The following is an 18,042-nucleotide window of genomic DNA, read 5'->3' as shown; positions in this document are numbered from 1 at the left end:
TTTTCCTTTTTGGACAGCACACACCAGTCTACATTGTTATTAAAGATGTTGGTCACAATATCATTTATCACACTATTAGAAAAAAATGGAAACATACTGAACATCCATGTTTAGGGGAATGGTCTGAGATAAATCATGGCATATGTATTTAGTGGGATATTTTGTTGCCTTTTAAAGTTGTATTCACAATTTTTTTTTTTTTGTAACCTGGGGAAATTTCTGATGTCAAGTAAACTAAACCAGGATGTGAAGTTATTTCTACAGTGTGATCTCAGTAAATGGGTAGGAAAAGACTGAAAGGAAGTTACCCTAAATATTAACAGTGATTGCCTCTGGATGGCGTGATGAGTAGGATTATTTCCTGCTATCATTTTCTAAATTTTATTTAATGAGCATATACCGTTCTAACAAGCAGGGAAAAAAATAAAGGGAAGAACTGGCATGAGGGAAAGAGGGCTGTTGGTGCTACAGGGGAGCGCTTCCTGTAAGGAGGCCACCTGTCTGAGTAACGACATGCCATGCACTGCGATGTGTCACCAGTGGCTGGTAGCTGCTTAGACATATGGATCACGGCCTCCAAGTCCCAGGCACTTCATTTGCCAGCATTTACCTTATACATTTTTCTCGGTGACAAGATTTGAAACATAAGGGTGTCTTCCTGGAGAGGAAAAACCATTCCGGACCCGCATTAAGTTAGGGGAATCTGGCTCTGCTCCCCATTACTGCCAAGAGCATCCAGGGGGACCAAGTCAGCCGGGCACTGGTGGAGAAGTAGCCTTATGGCTTTTTCCTCTGAGGAAAGAACTGAAGGTGACTTTTAGGGTGGGCGTCTGCTTGGCGTCTTTGGAGGCAACAAAACAGTTGGAAGGGCTAGGAGAGCTGGGAAAGCTGCATTCTACTCTGCTGTCCATCCTGAGGAAAAAGAACCCCCCAAAATGGAATGGGTGGTGGGAGTGTTTCCTCTGATGAAGAGGAAAGCAGGAAATAGGAAGGGAAAGAAGACAGAAATCTGGGCATCACCTTCTAAAAATTAGAAAATTGAGCCTTCAGGTAATCTAAGTATTCTGTTCCCCAGTCACTGCCTATAGAGTATTTTCTTTTATTTTGCAATAAAACAAGTGACCTGCTATGTCCAGAGCAGTGTCTGGATGCTAATCTGGGTGTCAGAATACTCTTTTTCCCAGCACGAACAGGGCTGGGCATACAGATGTACAGTTTGTGCACTGCTCAGAAGTAGCCAGCTTAGAGGACACTGGAGCTGCCGTTGCAACCCTGCTCTCTCACCAAGCCCTACCCCCTCAGGCAGCATCCTCCCAGAGGAGAAGCCTCTTTCAAAGTTACCAGAGTCCCTATTTGGGTACAGAGCTCCTGAGCATGTGGCAGACTTGTCTATGGAAAGAGGGAGGTTTGGGAGTCAGTACTTGGCCACTTAACCGAGGATCCCACAGTTAGTCATTCACCACCCTGATTCTGCAGCATTATTGTGAGAATTAAAACATGAACTGACTAACTGAGCACTTCTGCCTGCCCCTATCCGTCTTACTGTATTTATTTTTAAGCCTTCATTTGTTTTAACAACCGGATTTTTTCTAGGCATAGCCCCGTGGACCTCCCGGGCCTACAATGCCCTGACATCAGTTGTGACATCATGCAAGAACTTCAAAGTGCGCATCAGATCTGCCGCTGCCCTTTCCATCCCGGGCAAGAGAGAGCACTATGGGTCTGCTGATCAGTACACTCAGATCTGGAATGCATTGGTCACTGCCTTACAGAAGAGCGAGGACACCACAGACTTCTTGGAATTCAAGTATTGTGCCAGCCTACGGACCCAAACCTGCCAGGCACTGATTCACCTCTTGAGCTTGGCCAGTGCCTCAGACCTGCCTTGCATCAAAGAAACCTTTGAACTGAATGGAGACATGGTCCAGTCCTATATTTTACAGTTTTTAAAATCAGGAACAGAGGGAGATGACACTGGGGCACCCCATAGCCCCCAGGAAAGAGACCAGATGGTCAGAACGGCCCTGGAACACGTATGCAGTGTCCAGGCCCTGGCTGGCGATGCAGCCAAAGGGGCCATCATGGGCTTTTTGCAAGATACCCTGACTATTTATTTTGACTCATTTGGTTCATAAGTGCACTCCTAGGTTGAATAAATTAGTGACTATTCCACCATACTTTTCAGGGGTCAAGTGGTAACAGGAAAACCCAAGCTTGAGTATCAGATCTGTGGGATCTAATCTTACAGGCAGAAGTAATCCATCCACTATTTATTTAGAATGAGTTAGCAGCTATGTAAATTTTTCTAACAGGACTCAAACATTTTAGAAAGTGGTCCTGCTGCATTAGCCACGGTCTGGGTTGTTGGAACCTCTGACCTGTGCAACCAGGAGCCAAGGAGTTGGGTTGTAGTATGGGCTGAGCAGAGTGGGGGGTGTGAAGGGTGTTTAGTCTCAGAAGATTAAAAAAAAAAAAAAAAAAAGACAGTCCTGGCCAGGTAGCACACTTGGTTAAAGCATCATCTGAATACCCCAAGGTTGTGGGTTCAATCCCCTGTCAGGGCACATTCAAGAGTCAATCAACAAATCCATAAATAAGTGAAAGCAAATTAATTTTTTTCTCTCTCTCTCTAAAAGTCAAAAAATTTTTAAATCATTTTAAAAAGCAAAAGGATTTAGGAATTTTGTCTGTGGGGATTGTTTTTCTTTTGTAATAAACTAATGAAAACTAATTTGCCCGTAACCTACTATTTTTATAAAATTGTATTTATAGAAAGCTGCAAGCAGTGCTGATGCCCAGCCAGTTTGCCCTGGTGCGGCTGCAGTGGTTGCTAAAATACTGGGAGTCCTTACAGGTTGGTAAATACCTGCTGCACTGAACTCCCCAAGTGCCCGCCCTGGAAGCCCCCTCCATGCCTCTGGAAGTGGCTTGTTTTCTTGTCATTTTCATAAAAGTAAAAGTGTGGCATATATACCTTATTCCTAGTTCTTTGGGCTTTTACTGGTGGGTTTCCTGATAAAATATTGTGAAATGGCTTCAGATGGTTTCATTTGATGAATCTCTCTTATCCTTTTCTTATCTTGAATAAAATATATTTTTTTCTTGTCAAACCTTTTGCTTTTGTGAAGGTTTCCAGGTCTTGAAAACAGATGTTAATGTTCTTATGCAGGGAAAGACCAAGGGTAAGCACTTCTAGAAATTCCAATACAAATTCCATGAGTCTGGGGCACAGGCTTCTGTCCTGATGGAATGTTGGGTGTCTCCTCACTGCACATGGTGGGTGTACACCAGGGGCGGGACTCACCCCCAACCCCCCGGGCTGTGCCTCAGTAATGCTGCCACTGTAAAAGGAAGCCGCGCAGAGAATAAAGAATTAGAACTTATTTGATGAGAAACAGTAAAAAGTCTGGCTCTGATTCAGAATGCCAAATTCTGAACATTCTTCTGATAAAAGAAAATATTTGGAGGAAAGGTCATTCTGGCACAGATGGCTCATTCCTTAAGCCGACAGCATTATGAAACATCACTTACCTTCCTATTCAAACCTTTCCTGTGACCAATGAAGGAAACATTCATTTCTAAGCACTTTCAGAACTTGAGAAAGGCACATATTATAACCTCTTTTGTGGTGTTAGTAGTAAAGCGGGTGTCCTAAGATTATTACAGGGCAGACAGAAACATCCCACGGAACACCTGGGCAAGACTTCCTTGATTTTGAATCCAAACCCAGAGTACAACCTCACCGTCTTTCCAACAAGCGCTGAGTGAGTTGTAGTTACTGGCTCACTCAGCCTTCGCTTCATTAATAGGTGCAGTGGTTAAGAGCCCGGGTTTAAACCTGGCTCTGCTGCGCTATGTGTACATTACTTAACCTCTCTGGTGCCTTAGTTTTCTCATCTATAAAATGGGAATAATAGTACCTACTTCATAAGGATGTTATAATGATTAAGTTTTTAATACATGGAAAGTTCTTAGAACAGCCTCTGATATTCAATAAGTATTAAATATTTATTATCCTTGAATTCTCAGAACACTAGGCAGAAAACAACACAGCATGTGCTTTCTTGGTGACAGCTGGAGTCTTCTGACTGCACTTTTAGGTGAGATGTTAGCTTGGACGCCTCAGGAACCGGATCCAGTGTTGTGGGAGAGGCACTGCCACGGGACCTCTTAGTCTGCCAGAAGCAGGCAAGGGAAAGGACTAGAAATGGCAGGGGCCACACACTCAGCAGGGAGTAGTAACCGCTTTCCTAATTCTGCCTTATGACCCCATTCCTGAGGGCCAGCCTTCAGAAATTAGAAGTCCAGTTTATTTTTTAAAGGTTTTATTTATTTCTTTAGAGAGGAAGGGAGGGAGAAAGACAAGGAGAGAAACATCAATGTGTGAGAGATACATCAGTTGGGAGGACCTGGCCTGCAAACCAGGCATGTGCCTTTGGGAAGTAAACCAGCGACATTTTGATTGGGCAGGGCAGAGGTCCAGTTTGAAATACTTTGGCCCTGGCTGATGTGGTTCAGTAGATTGAGTGCTGGCCTGCAACCAGAAGGTTGCCGGTTCCAATCCCAGTCAGGGCATTACCTGAGTTGCGGGCCAGGTCCCCAGTCGGGGACACTTGAGAGGCAACTGGTGGATGTTGTTTCTCTCCCTCTCTTTCTCCCTTCTTTCCCCTCTAAGAATAAATAAATAAATAAATAAATAAATAAATAAATAAATAAAATATAAGTGATTTTAAAAAACAAAATAAAAAAGTTAACTTTGGGGAAAAAAAGATTTTTTACATTTATATTTTTAAGAAAATATATTTAAATTTTTGTACTTTGAATATAATAATGTCTTTAATCTTTAAATATATTTTAAAAACTTGACAATAATGATTTTGCTGAAAGGAAGATAAGAAAAATTCCATAGAATAGTTATAATCATTTATGAATTATATATGTATTTATTACTCATCTCAACGTGATCAGCCCATTGACAGAGCACCCACACATGTGCAATAAAAATTCAATTTGGTCATCTTTGACATTTTGCTAACTTTCAGTCATATATAAACTAAAACTTTGTCCACTTAAAATTTTTATCCTTTTAAAGGAATGTTGGTCAGACGATAACGATAAAACACATTTAACAGCTTGTTAGTTTGATTTATAACTTGTAAATATTCAGGCAGATGATCTGTTGCCTTCATTTGCCTTCTTGCCCCAGGCTGTGACATTCAGAATTCATTCATGGACCCTACATTGGGTTTTCCAGTTCCTTGAGTGCATGGGCACCCACCCCAGGGTTCCCATCACATTTGAGGAAGTGGGGGTGGAGAATCCTTCCAGGTCCCTTTTGAGTGCTGACATTGCCCCTCTAAGATTTTAAGCTGCAGGAAGACCCTCCTCTGATCAAATTTCCAGCATGTGATCCTGGGCTTTGGAAGCTTCGCCCAACCCAGGACTCTAATCCTGTACAGATCAGAGTTTATCTGGGTCATCTGAGGCACCATTAGATTTTTTGGCCACAACTGGTCACTCATCAAGTGGTACCCTAAGAATGCCCTCCTCCCAGGGCTGACCTCCACCCCATCTCCCGCTGGCTTCACTTTCCAACATGCAATGTGCTGCTGCCCTACTGGGAGAAATCTGCAGGCAGAGGGCCTGGGGCAGTGCTGCCCACTTAGAAAGCGCTTCCTGCTTTCTTTCTGTCAGACCCTGCCGTCTGTTTCCGAGGGTGGAGTGGCCATCGGTAACAAAACTTTTCTTGCGTCCTTTTTACTCCAGTTGGTGGAAATACCTCCCAGACTATGTTGGTGACTAATGGTACCAAGATGTGTGGCCTTCATGGGAAGTGACAGATTGTCAGGTCATTCCATAGACAGTTAATCCCACGCTGACCCTACTAGGCAGTGCTCTTTTATTTGCAAAGGAGACCCAACTCGGACTTGTTTTCACAAGAATTTATTGAATTGCAGGATTGCAGTAAAGGCAAGAGTGGCCTCTGGGACTGCAACCCTATCTGGACTCCGCTTCCTCCTCCAGGAGGCTTATCCCCTCAGATGGGCTATCTCCAAGAGACTCCAAACTGCTGGCCTCCAGCCCCGCACCGGCAGGCTTCCTGTGAGAAGCTGAGCGGCTCCACTTAGCTTCAATCCAAACCACACTGTCACCTGGAGGGCAGAGCCCTGTGACTGGCAGCCCCACTAAAACCCCATGGGGAATGGAGTCCCCTCAAAGGTGGAACTGCTCCCAGAGGGGAGGGAGGTGGGCAGACAAACAACCAGCGCTCCCTACCCTGTCCCACCCAGTGGCCTTCACCACAGTTGTCACCTGTCCTTCCAGGCCCATCTGCCATTTCTGCCTGAAGCAGCAATAGGCCTCAAGGCAGCCCCATTTTGCATGGTTAAGACCAGAGTATTTCCAGGAGAGTTATGATGTCACAGAACAGGGGTTCCAGAAGGCAGGGGGGGTGGCCCAGCACTCTCACCTTCTATAGAACATGGAGAACTATGAGGTGGGTGGGGCTAGAGTATAGTTCATGAACAAGAGGTGGCTCCTAGCCAAACAGCTTGGTTCTACAGATTCTCACAGAAATCCCTGAGCTGGCTGGGAACTGGGGGTCAGAGAGGGATAGGAGAGAGGTAGAAATGCACCTGCCAGAACCTCAGTGACACCTGTCTCTGAAGGAACCCACTGAGTCAGGGCAGGGAAGGGTTGCATGAGACATCCTTATACTAAAGTATGTTGTTTGTCAGAAATGCTAATGTAACTGGGCATCCTATAATTCGGTTTGCTAAATCTAGCAATTCCAGGGTGGGAGAGAGAAACAAAAGAATGGCTGCAAGCTCAGGATGGCATGGAGTGAGTCTTAAAAGACAGAACAAAAGATCTGTGAGAAGGCAGGGCCTTCAGGGTAGCCACTGTGTCCAAACAGAAGCTGCTTCATGCCTGACTCATCCAGCTGATGGAGGGAGAAACCGAAACTTTGCCTTTGGGAACACCTAGTTTAAGGGGAAAGACAAACATGCACGCGCATGTGCGCGTGCGCACGCACACACACACACACACCCCACTAGTGACAGAAATAGCCCCATTCTTTTGTTCCATGGCATTGACTATTTTTGAGGAATGTAAGCCAGTTATTTTTTATAGACGTTCCCTCTGTTTGGTTATGTTTCCTCAGGATCAGATAGAGGTTACACATCCCCAGCCAGAATACTGCAGACTAAGTGAGAAGAGACTGGAAACAGCCAGGTGGGGAGCAGTGAGTGAGTGAGCCAGGACATCTGGCTGCTCTCTCCAGGTTCCTTAGCCTCTCAGAGAAGACCAGCAGGAAGTCTGTGAGATCCTAAGCACCGCTGGCCCTCCAAAGCACCTGCTCTCCTCCAAGGATGACAAGGGCGTTACTCATCTCCTTGGTCAGCTGCCTCATTGCCATAAATCAGGCCCGCCTCATCAACCACGTGACTTGGCCAAGGTGCTGCCCCAGGAAGACATGAATGGGTTTGAGGGCTGCTCCCTGAGAGACTGTGAGTGCCATTTCCCCACATCCCCACGCCCATTTCTCCTCTCCTGGTCATGCCCTCAGTGATCATTTTTCTTTCTTTCTTCCATCTTTTCTTTAAATTAATTTATTTATATTTATTTGTTTATTTATTTTTAGAGAGAGGGGAAAGGAGAAAGAGAGGGAGAGAAACATCACTGTGTGGTTGCCACTCACTCGCGCTCCCAACTGGGGACCTGACGTGCAACCTAGTCATGTGCCCTGACTGGGAATCGAACCAGCGACACTTGGTTCGCAGGCCGATGCTCAATCCACTGAGCCACAGCAGCCAGGCTTTTCTTTCATCTTTGAAAGCCAAGTTCAAAAAGCAGCCCTCTCCAGGAAACAGTTCCCAACATTCCATATTCATTCAACAATTATTTGCTGAGCACTTATTATGTACCAGGAACTATTTTAGGGGCTGGGGATGTAAACAAAGCCCCTTCCTCACAGTGTTCACATTCTGGGGAAGAGACAAGCAGTTAACAAACAAGAAAATATATAAAGCACTTCCTGATGGTGACAAGTGCTATGCAGAATAAAGCAGGGGAAGTGACCAGTGATACCATTCTGAAAGGAGAAGTCAAGGAAGGCATCTCTGAGGAGGTGACATTGAGCAGTACTGAATGAAGTAAAGGACCTGGTCACCCAAATTCTAGGGGAAGAGCATTCCAGGCAGAAGGAACAGCCAGTGCAAAGGCTGTATCCTATTGTATGTTGGGGAAATCTCCATTTTGCCCAGAATTTGTGCACACCTGTCTTCCAACACTGTCTCCTTTTAATTTGCATTGTGGTTTTTTAGGTACATATCTTCCTTCTTGTACTATATGTCCTTTGAAGGAGGCATCTACAACAGGCCCAGCTAAATGTCCCTCACTGGGTTTTGCATGGTTTCTTAATAACCACACAGTAGGTGATTATTAAGTGCCAGAAGCATGGATGGACAGATGAATGTTTAAACTGATGGGTAGGTGGAGAACCTAAGGATGAGAAGAGAAGCTAGGGGTGTTTCTAGCCTCTTAGGTCTTGCTCCTTTCTCTTATCCCCAGTGTTGGCCTTGACCACCGTGTGTTGAGTCTGGGGATGCCTAAAATTTCATTTGGGTTGGTTCCCTGGGCTAAGCAGAGACTTGGTGATTTGTCAGGTAAAGAAATTAAAATTATTTTCTGATAACACAAACATATATCATGTTGAAGTAGGTTTTAGGTGGGAAGTCACCCTTTCTATGAAAAACTGGTAAGTTTTGCTGAGGTGGTCGAGTTTCTAGCTGTGAGACTAGGAAAAGCAGAAGGAGACTGGAGTGTAGTTTCGTTTTGGGGTTTATACGAGGCTTTTCAGGTTCTGGCAGCCCAGGGCATGGTTCCTGGCACAGCCTCCAAACAGTTGTCATTGGGATCAATTTCAGAACTCTGGAGAACCAAGCCTATCAAGCTTCACATTTCTGGGGGTCTGTCTCCCTGCATGCACCGCCCCCCACATCCCCAAGTTAACTTCCTTTCAGTTCCTTGAGTCGCCCCTCTCCGTAGTATCCTCTGGCTCTTTCAGCATCAAGAGGGCAGGAGGGTTATACATCTGGGGACTCCCCTGCCCTCCTCTCTGAGCCAGAAAAGGAGAGACTCCGAAGGAGGTCCTGCTGAGTTCTGCTCCAGCATGGGCTGCCCCGACAGAGTCGTCTGAGGCTTTTGGTGCAGGGCACTTCGCGAGGGTCAGCGCCTTTCTGGTCCGCGCCGCCGGTGTCTGTGGTCCAGCCGCACCGCGCGGGGGCGCTCCGGGCTCTCCGCCCAGACCCGGCGCTCCTACGCTTCCCCCGGCAGCCGCCGCGGAGCCTCTCTGAGTCCCGGGCCTCCAAGCGGTGCAGCTCATGTGACCGCTCTCCCGGCCTGCTGCTGCTGTCACCAAGCAAGACGGAAATAACTAGATGATGGCTGAAGGCGATCCCGAGTAGGGCGCCAGCGACTCGGATGGGTCTTTTCCCTCCACCCGCTTCCGCCCGCCCATGCCGGTCTCTCCACCTCCTCCACTTTCCCTTCTGCCCCGCCTGGCCTCTGACCTGAGAAGCCGGCGGGGCAGGCTGCACAAGCAGCGGTGGCTCCCGCGGCGCCCTGGCCAGCCACAGCTGCTGCCCACGTCCTGACCCGACCCATTCGCGGCACTCGGGCAACGGCTGGGGCAGGTGAGCCACCGCCCAGGCTGCGGTGGTGCTAAAGATGCGGCTGAGCTCACCCAGGGGGACAGCGGTAGCCGGAGGAAGCTGTCCCCAGCACTAGACAGACCACACACACACACACACACACACACACACACACACACACACACACACACACACACACACGCTCCAGGTTTCTCTTCGCTCACCCAGGGGGACAGCGGTAGCCACACACACACACACACACACACACACACACACACACACACACACACACACACGCTCCAGGTTTCTCTTCGCTCACCCAGGGGGACAGCGGTAGCCGGAGGAAGCTGTCCCCAGCACTAGACAGACGACACACACACACACACACACACACACACACACACACACGCTCCAGGTTTCTCTTCGCACCCCTAGCCATGTGGGCATTAATAAGGAAGCCTTATCTGGTTCTGTTTTTGTTTTTATTCTTGAGTGCTAATGGGCTTCTGCAACAGTTGCTGGTGAATGGCTGATTAAAAAGCAACACAAAAGAAAAAACAAAACCCAAACAAACGTGGTAATTCATCCGATTCAAAGTCATTTTGGTAAAATTCAAAAGAAAAGTACGAAATTGTGGGCACATGCGTTTTACTAATTTGACCCCTTTGCTTTTTGCCTGAGAAACGCCATTTCATGTCACCTGCTGCAGGAGGTGTACAGCTGATCATGAAGACAATTGCTGAAGACAACTAACTTTTGGATCAACTTCTAAATCACACAGCAAAAGTACAGAGGGATTTATTAGAAAGTGACTTTTTTCTTTTTATCCCACTTCGAAGGATAAAAGTCCTTTCTGGGTCTGTAATGAATTATCCCGTGGTGACTCCTCTTCAGTTTTTCTCACAGAAAGTTTCTCTAGGCTGGTGCTGAGATGGACTTTTTTTTTTTAACTACACAATTGCTGCTTTGTATTAAATAAGTAGTTGCATGTCACTAAACTGTAATTTTTAAAAAAGCATGACTTGTAGCAATAACCTACAAGACTTTTTTACATGTTTGTTAGTCTGGATTAACTAAATTAGAATCCAGTTTGGGTTGCTTTTTAAAAAAATATATTTTATTTATTTATTTTTAGAGAGAGGGGAAAGGGGGAAGAAAGAGAGGAAGAATAACATTAGTGTGTGGTTGCCTCTTGCACACCCCCAACTGGGGACCTGGGGGGCAACCCAGGCATGTGCCCTGACTGGGAATTGAACCAGCAACCCTTTAGTTCACAGGCCCACACTCAGTCCACTGAGCCACACCAACCAGAGCTAGAATCCAGTTTTAAGAGCATTTACAAAGTAAAGTCTATGAGGAAATAGGATCTTTTAAAAGTAAGGCATGCCATTTTTTTTTTTTTTTTTTTTTAAGGAGACTAGGGCAGTAGAAGTGGTTAAGTAAATTTAAATGTTTTGGGTTTTTTTTTTAATGCTTCAATACTTATTGGAAAAGTATGAGTATTAGACCAAGTGTAATCCCATTTAGATGGTCCTAACAGCAAATGAAAAAGGTAACTTCTTTTACCTAACAGTAAAATCATCTGCCTGTCTTGGGGTAGGAGTAGGGGGCTGCTGGCTGGATAACAAAGGGAGTGAATTGTCAAGTACTTGTGTTCTGTATGTAGAGGGCACTATGCTGCTTCTTGCCAACTTGATTTTAGTACATCTTTTATAGTTATAATTTTTTCTTGAAGAAATCACATGGGGTCCTCTCTACCAAGAGACCAGAATTGAAAGATCCACAGAGACTGAATTACACTAACCCAGGGCGTTTTGGCAGGGTGGTTCATCTAATGTTAACTACTCTTTGAAGACCTAGCAAATAATACCTGGGATTGATAGCTGTGTAAATGCTGAGTTTAATTACAATTTGTGGTTGGATTTCCTTTAAGAAAAATTGGATATCTGTGTACATACATGACATTTTGTTTTTTTTAATGTCAGTCTATCTTGTGTATACTTGTCCTATATTTATATGGCATTGAGGATTACATATATCTTTATAGTAATCTTGTATCCCCTGCATTTCCTGGCAAATTGTCGTGCACATAGCAGTAGCAGGTGTTCATCAAAGACTGATTGAATAAATGATTGTTAGTAGGTGAGAACTTGTAATAGATGAAGTTTTGGTAATTCTTCAATGGGTGCCATAACTCTAAATATTTTGGGTTTGAGAAACTAAAAATTAGTCTAATTAGATTTTGATGAGCAATTTGACCAGTGACTATTTTTAGTAGCAGTCAGTGTGTCTTGAGCTGCTGTTTTCATATTGCTTGCCGGGCATTTTCCTTTCTTTATTGGATGTGGTGTTAACTTGTTGGATGCTTTTCTTTTTGAAACATTATTTCTCAAGATTATGGCAAAAACAATGATATATTTTGTGTTCTAAACGTTTAGAATATGTCCGCTTGTCTAGAATGAGTAACAGTGCATGACACTGGGTTGTTTAGGCTAAGTAGTAGTTGCATTTGTTTTTCTGTCTGTATTTCCAGACAATAAAGGCTGTGAAGAAGAATGTCAGGTAAATTGTATGTGTGTGTATTCTTTGAAAGTAAAAACATTCTAGGGCTGGTTTAAGATATTCCGAAAGCACATAAAGAAATATGATTGGTGGATTGGAATCCTGCTGTATACTGTCAAGGCTAAAAGAAGAGTAGACTTTATTGGTAATTTACATTAATTTTTGTAGACTAACACTAAATTCTTATTGAGTACTATGTAGGTAATTATAACTGTTGATGGTGCAAAGACACTGATTGATGTTATTAGCTTAATTTTCTAAAATTATAGATTTAAAAAGGTTTATTCACTGGAGATTAAGTGTTTTCCTTTTATGGAGAAAAATGTAAATGACATGTGAGTACCTTACGTATTCATGTAGGGATGACAACTTGTTCATATTGTTCAAAACTGAGATCATCTAGTTTTGCTTAAACTAGAGATACTTGGCTGAATAAGGCTTTTATTTATTTTTATTGTTAAAATTCAAAGTTATTTCAGCCTATAGGTTTTATGACATACTTTGCCAATACCTTTAAAAGGATTGTATAGAAAATCTATTTTGAATAGACATTTGGTAAAGTTCTGACAAGCACCTTGAAATCAAGCATTTGCTAACTATAAATTTTTAAATCATAGTTGAAATAGAATAGTCTCACATTTAACTTGTGTGAGACTTCTGAGAACGCTTAGTGGCAGTTTTGAAACTGGAAACCTCTGGTGACTACAGAAAGCAAAATCTCTGTTTTATCCTGGGCTTTATGACGTCTGTCTTCCTGTGAAATACGTAAGGAAGGGACTCAATGTTGATGCTAAAGATTTCAGAAACCTGAATCGTGCCCTGACTGGGAATGGAACCTGCAACCCTTTGGTTCGCAAGCTGGTGCTCAATCCACTGAGGCCAATCTTGGAATCAATTCCATTTAAAAACCATTACTATGTGCTAGACACTGGGAATAAGATGCAGCCCCTTCTCCCTTGGAATTTACATGCTAGAAGTTGTGCCAGACAGTAAACAAGGAATGAAATAAAATAGAATGTTTAAAAAAAAAAAAAAAACTGAAGGAAGTAAATTGGGTGCTAGTTGCAGTACTTCAAGAAAAAATACTTAACATGCTGGCTCCAACGCCCTAGGTGTCTTCTCCATGTGTTCCCATAGGGTAGACTCTGGAAAGTGTCATGGTTACTTTTCTAGATTAAACGGCCGTCTTGAGCCAAGGCGGAAAGGAGACGTTGTCCCTTATCATCATAAAGGGTTATTCACTTGGTTTCAGACACTCTTTCCCAGAATGAAATGTCACCATCCAAAACCCTATCAACAGAAATTTTGGAGTCATTACTGATTCAGTGGTACCTCCTATCTCAGAGAGCTACCTATGTCAGAATTAAGATTCAGACATAGATACTGAAAACTTCAAGGAAACGGCAACATTTTAGAACTGTAAAGTGTGTCCTCACCACCACCACCCCTTACCGCCCTAACTGGTGTTCATTTTGCAGGTCATATACTTTTCTTGAAAGCAATATGGCCAAGAGGAGGAAAAATGTCTCTCAGATTTCAGCTGTGAGGAGGAGTTCAGATTGCCAGAACTGGACTTACACTTACGAATCTCCTGGGATGGCAGGCCCTGTGGCTTCCTTGGGAAGCTCTGCAGCATTCCACAACTTCCAGCCTCATTTAATACCCACCCACCCCCCATCCCACCATCCCTGGGCTGCTAGAGTCTGGGGCCACTTAAGGTGTGCAGCCCAAATCCTGCCTCACCATGAAGTAGAGAGGGGAGGCCCAGCAGAAGGTAGTTGTCCCCTCTGTAGGGGAAAAGGACCACTTGGCCCCTTGTGATTCTGGGGGAAAGGCTCCCTCTTCTGCAGTCACTTTCAGACCAAGATAAAGATTGGAACCTGAGGTGGGGAAGGGGTGCTTGGTTGCTAAGGGGCACATGCATGACTGGGTTGCCAATGTGACATGGCTGCCGATGGTTTCGCTCCCACTAAGTGCGCAGTTGCCAGCACACCACTTGCCTGAGTGGCTTGCTGTGCCCCAAACCTCTTCCTGCCATGTCTGGGATGTACCTCTGGGCCCCATGGCTCCTGTTCATGTGGGAGCTGCTGTGGTTGCTGTTCCTGGAAGCTCAGCCTCTGCAGTTGGCCATGGATCCTGTCCTGCTCACCTCCATCTCCCTGGGGCCAACCAAGCCCTGGCCTTTTTATTAGCAAACCCCTCCAGGACTTCCAGCCAAGATGGAGGCATAGGTAGACACATCGTGTCTCCCTCCACAACTACGAAGGAATACAGCTACCTCAAAACTGGAGACAAACAGAAGTTGCAGAAAACTGAGCTGCATGGAAGTCCAACAAACAAAGATATAAAGAAGAAATACTCATCCAGACAGGTAGGAGGCGGCAGTGGTAACAGCAGCTGTGGCTGGCCAGCAGAAAGCACAGTCACACATTTTAAAAAGTAGGGAGGGACACCTGGGGAGCGCTTCCAGTACCAGACCAGACCATGCAGCACACGGTTCCACCACTGGGGAAAATAAAGACTCATTGATTCTGACTGTGCATACCAGTGGGGATTGGGGTGGAGGAAGAAACTGCTGGTCTCTCAGCAGAGTCTGCTTGTTTAAAGGGGCCCCCATGGTCCTAGAATGTCTGCAGACCCACCCACTCTGGGAACCACAACCAGGGCAACAGCTAGAGGGGCGCCAGTCCGAAAAGAGAAGTGGGAGAAGTGCCTGAAAAGGGGGCAAGTGATGAGCAAGCAGCGTTGTTCCCTCTCAGGCCCCTCCCCCACATACAGCACTACAACATGGTGAATGGGTCACTCCCTACTGATGAATACCTAAGGCTCTGCCCCTTACACCATAATAGGTGTGACAGCTCTACCTAAGACACAGAGGCAAACACAGGAGCCTGTCAAGATAAGGAGATAGAGAAGTATGGCCCAAAAGAGTAAACAAATCAAGGTTCCAGTGGGAAAACCAAGTGACAAGGAGATAGCCAGCCTAACATATGCACAGTTCAAAACACTGGCGATAACGATGCTCACAGACTTGACAGATATGCTTGAGTACGGCAAACGCAGAAGCGAAGTGAAGGCTAGGCTAAGTGAAACGAAGGAAAACCCACACAAAACCAATGGTGGAGGAAAGGAAACCGGGGTTCAAATTAACAATTTGGAACATAAGAAGAAATAAACAGTCAACCAGCACAGAATGAAAAAACAAGAATTGAAAAAAATGAGAGGGTTAGGGACCTCTGGGACAATTTTAAACGTGCTAACATTGTTTATTTCTAGGACCATGGGGGCCCCTTTAAACAAGCAGACTCTGCTGAGAGACCAGCAGTTTCTTCCTCTACCCCAATCCCCACTGGTTTGCACAGTCAGAATCAATGAGTCTTTATTTTCCCCAGTGGTGGAATCATGAGCTGCGTGGTCTGGTCTGGTACTGGAAGCACTCCCCAGGTGTCTCTCCCTACTTTTTTTAATGTGTGACTGTGCTTTCTGCTGGCCAGCCACAGCTGCTGTTGCCACCGCTGCCTTCACACCGTGTCCTCTCCACCCGGTTCCACCCCTCCTACCTATCTGGATGAATATTTCTTCTTTATATCTTTGTTCATTGGACTTCCATGCAGATCAGTTTTCTGGAACTTCTGGTTGTCTCCCGTCTTGAGGTAGTTGTATACCTTAGTTTTGGAGGGAGTTGTGGCGTGTCTACCTATGGCTGTATCTTAGCCAGAAGTTCACTCTACTCTTAACTTTTTACCCGACTGTGCATCAATGATAATTCTTGTCTCAATCTAATATTATGTTGATGGTTATGAAGTGACACTTTTTAAAATTATTGTTTCTATAATTATTAGCTGCCATTATTCTATAAATAATCGCTCCCCCTCTTTTCTTTTTGAGTATCATTATGAACTCATGGGCTCATCTTTAAATTAATCACGTTATACCTTATAAGAATTATTCTTTTGAATGTTCAATTACCCAGATTTGGCTAATGCAATGTGTAATTATTTAACCATACAATGTTTGTTATGCCCTGAGTAATTTCTAAACTATTTCTACTCACCATTAGGAATTGAAAAAGGGACTCCATAAGTTGGGTACTTTTTCGGAGTCTTCTTAGAAGTCTTCCCTCTTCCTGCATACTCTCAACCCAAAGTGAGACTCTCAGGTTGGGAGAAGGAGAGACTTCTGAATTAAACTACAGATCAGTGTCACCCAATTCTAATCCCTATCACCTTCACTCTAGTCATAGCATTCCCACTGCCATTCTTACCCTTCTGTTGGGCACTTCTGTCCTCCCATCCGTTTATTTACAATATTTAAGAGCAGCAAATGGCCAACGGATCCTTCCCAAACTGTTAGGTAATACACCCCAACAACTCTTGTTTGCATATCCCTGTGGAGCCTTGGCTTACCTCTTCTACCTACTCAAGTAACTCTCTTGCCACTAATCACATTCTCTATGTTTCCATTTATAGGATCTTACCTAGCCATTTGGCCTGCTGCTTCTGCCAATTTAAAAGCAATATTGAGGCTGTTGACAAGACACTAAAATTGCATTGTGCCTCTGAATGTCTGACAAACACACAATGTGGTGAGTCTGAATTGCCCAATGATAAATACTTTGATTTTAATTTTATTTATGTTTTAATTTTTATTTTTAATTGAGGATAAGTTTTTTAACAAATCACATAACTGCATTATTTTTATTCATTCATTCAGAGTTCAACTCCTTAAATTTTCTAAGAACTACTCTCATGCTAACAGTCAGATTAAGGGACAAGAGAAAGAAGGGCAGGGGTAAGGGAATTGACATCAATGGTCACATAGTGTGTGCTGTGCTCTCTGCTTGGTGCTTTACTTCCAAATGAGAACTTGCTCATTAGTGTGTCAGTTTGTACACTGGTTTTGCATGCATTAGGTTTCAATTGCCCTTTGCCTACTAGGACAGGTATAGATACATTTTTATTTTGTTTGTTTTTACAACTTTATAAAAAGAGTACAAATAATGCTGTTTTATGAAGGTTTTATTTAAAATCTGAGAATTTCTGGTTTCATCACCAGATGCTGCTACCAGGCCCTTCTAATGGATGGGAAGGCTCTTGTGTTCTTAGACTGTCCAACTCTGAACTTGCTCTGAAGCTCAAGGTTTTCTACCCAACAAACAGGCGCTTTTAACTATTTTTCTGCGTACTAGGTTTATTGGCACCTACTTGATAACTCCCAAAATGTGCTTTCATGCCCAGATAGCTTGAATAGAGCTTTCTGTCAGAGATCTACATCATATGTAATAATGCTGTGATACTCATATAAAAATAGCACTGCTTATTTTTCAATTATATTACTCCCTTCTACCCCAAAGGTGGGCAGAAAAGGCATTTTAATCTCCTTTTGCAGGTGCATAAAAACAAGATCAGAAACTGTTAAGACCTACTGCCCAGGTCTCCGGTTTCCAGTTTGGGGCTCTCCACAAGCCCAGGTTCCTCCTTTCTCAGGACCCTTACATCTTTCTTTAACCCTCACCACCACCAGCAATACTTTTCATTCTTCAGGAAAAGAAACCCAATTGCGTAATGGTACACTTGACCTTCATGCCGTCAGAAGCCTCAGATGGTCCCCAGATAAAGCTGAAAATATAAGCAGTGACGTAAAATGAAAGCAGAGTAGGCATCTGACAAAAGTTACCTTTTCCCTTCTGTATTTTAGGATCCCAACTATTATTCCACAGACTTATTGAACATTCCATATTGGCACACAACCTGCCAGATCTCTTAACCTACATCCCAGATGCCTGCCTAAGTTTAAGCAAACAGTGAGGGTGGACATAATGGTT

The 18,042-nt window shown here is 44.2% G+C and overlaps 1 protein-coding gene across 1 annotated transcript in view; it reads left to right on the top strand.

The window, feature by feature from the left end:
* Positions 1-3,110, top strand: part of HEATR6 (HEAT repeat containing 6) — a 33,106-nt gene extending 29,996 nt beyond the window's left edge. The window contains exon 20 of the mRNA XM_090292055.1: positions 1,594-3,110. Within this exon, the coding sequence (XP_090148181.1) occupies positions 1,594-2,135 (542 nt within the window). The 3' untranslated portion in view covers positions 2,136-3,110. The remainder of the gene's footprint in view (positions 1-1,593) is intronic.
* Positions 3,111-18,042: the final 14,932 nt, after the last annotated feature.

The sequence above is a fragment of the Furipterus horrens genome, unplaced genomic scaffold (assembly GCF_987537825.1).
Source record: "Furipterus horrens unplaced genomic scaffold, mFurHor1.1.pri manual_scaffold_11, whole genome shotgun sequence".
Taxonomy (NCBI): Eukaryota; Metazoa; Chordata; class Mammalia; order Chiroptera; family Furipteridae; genus Furipterus; species Furipterus horrens.
The sequence above is the reverse complement of the archived record's forward strand: the minus strand, read 5'-3'. Positions and strand labels throughout refer to the sequence as shown.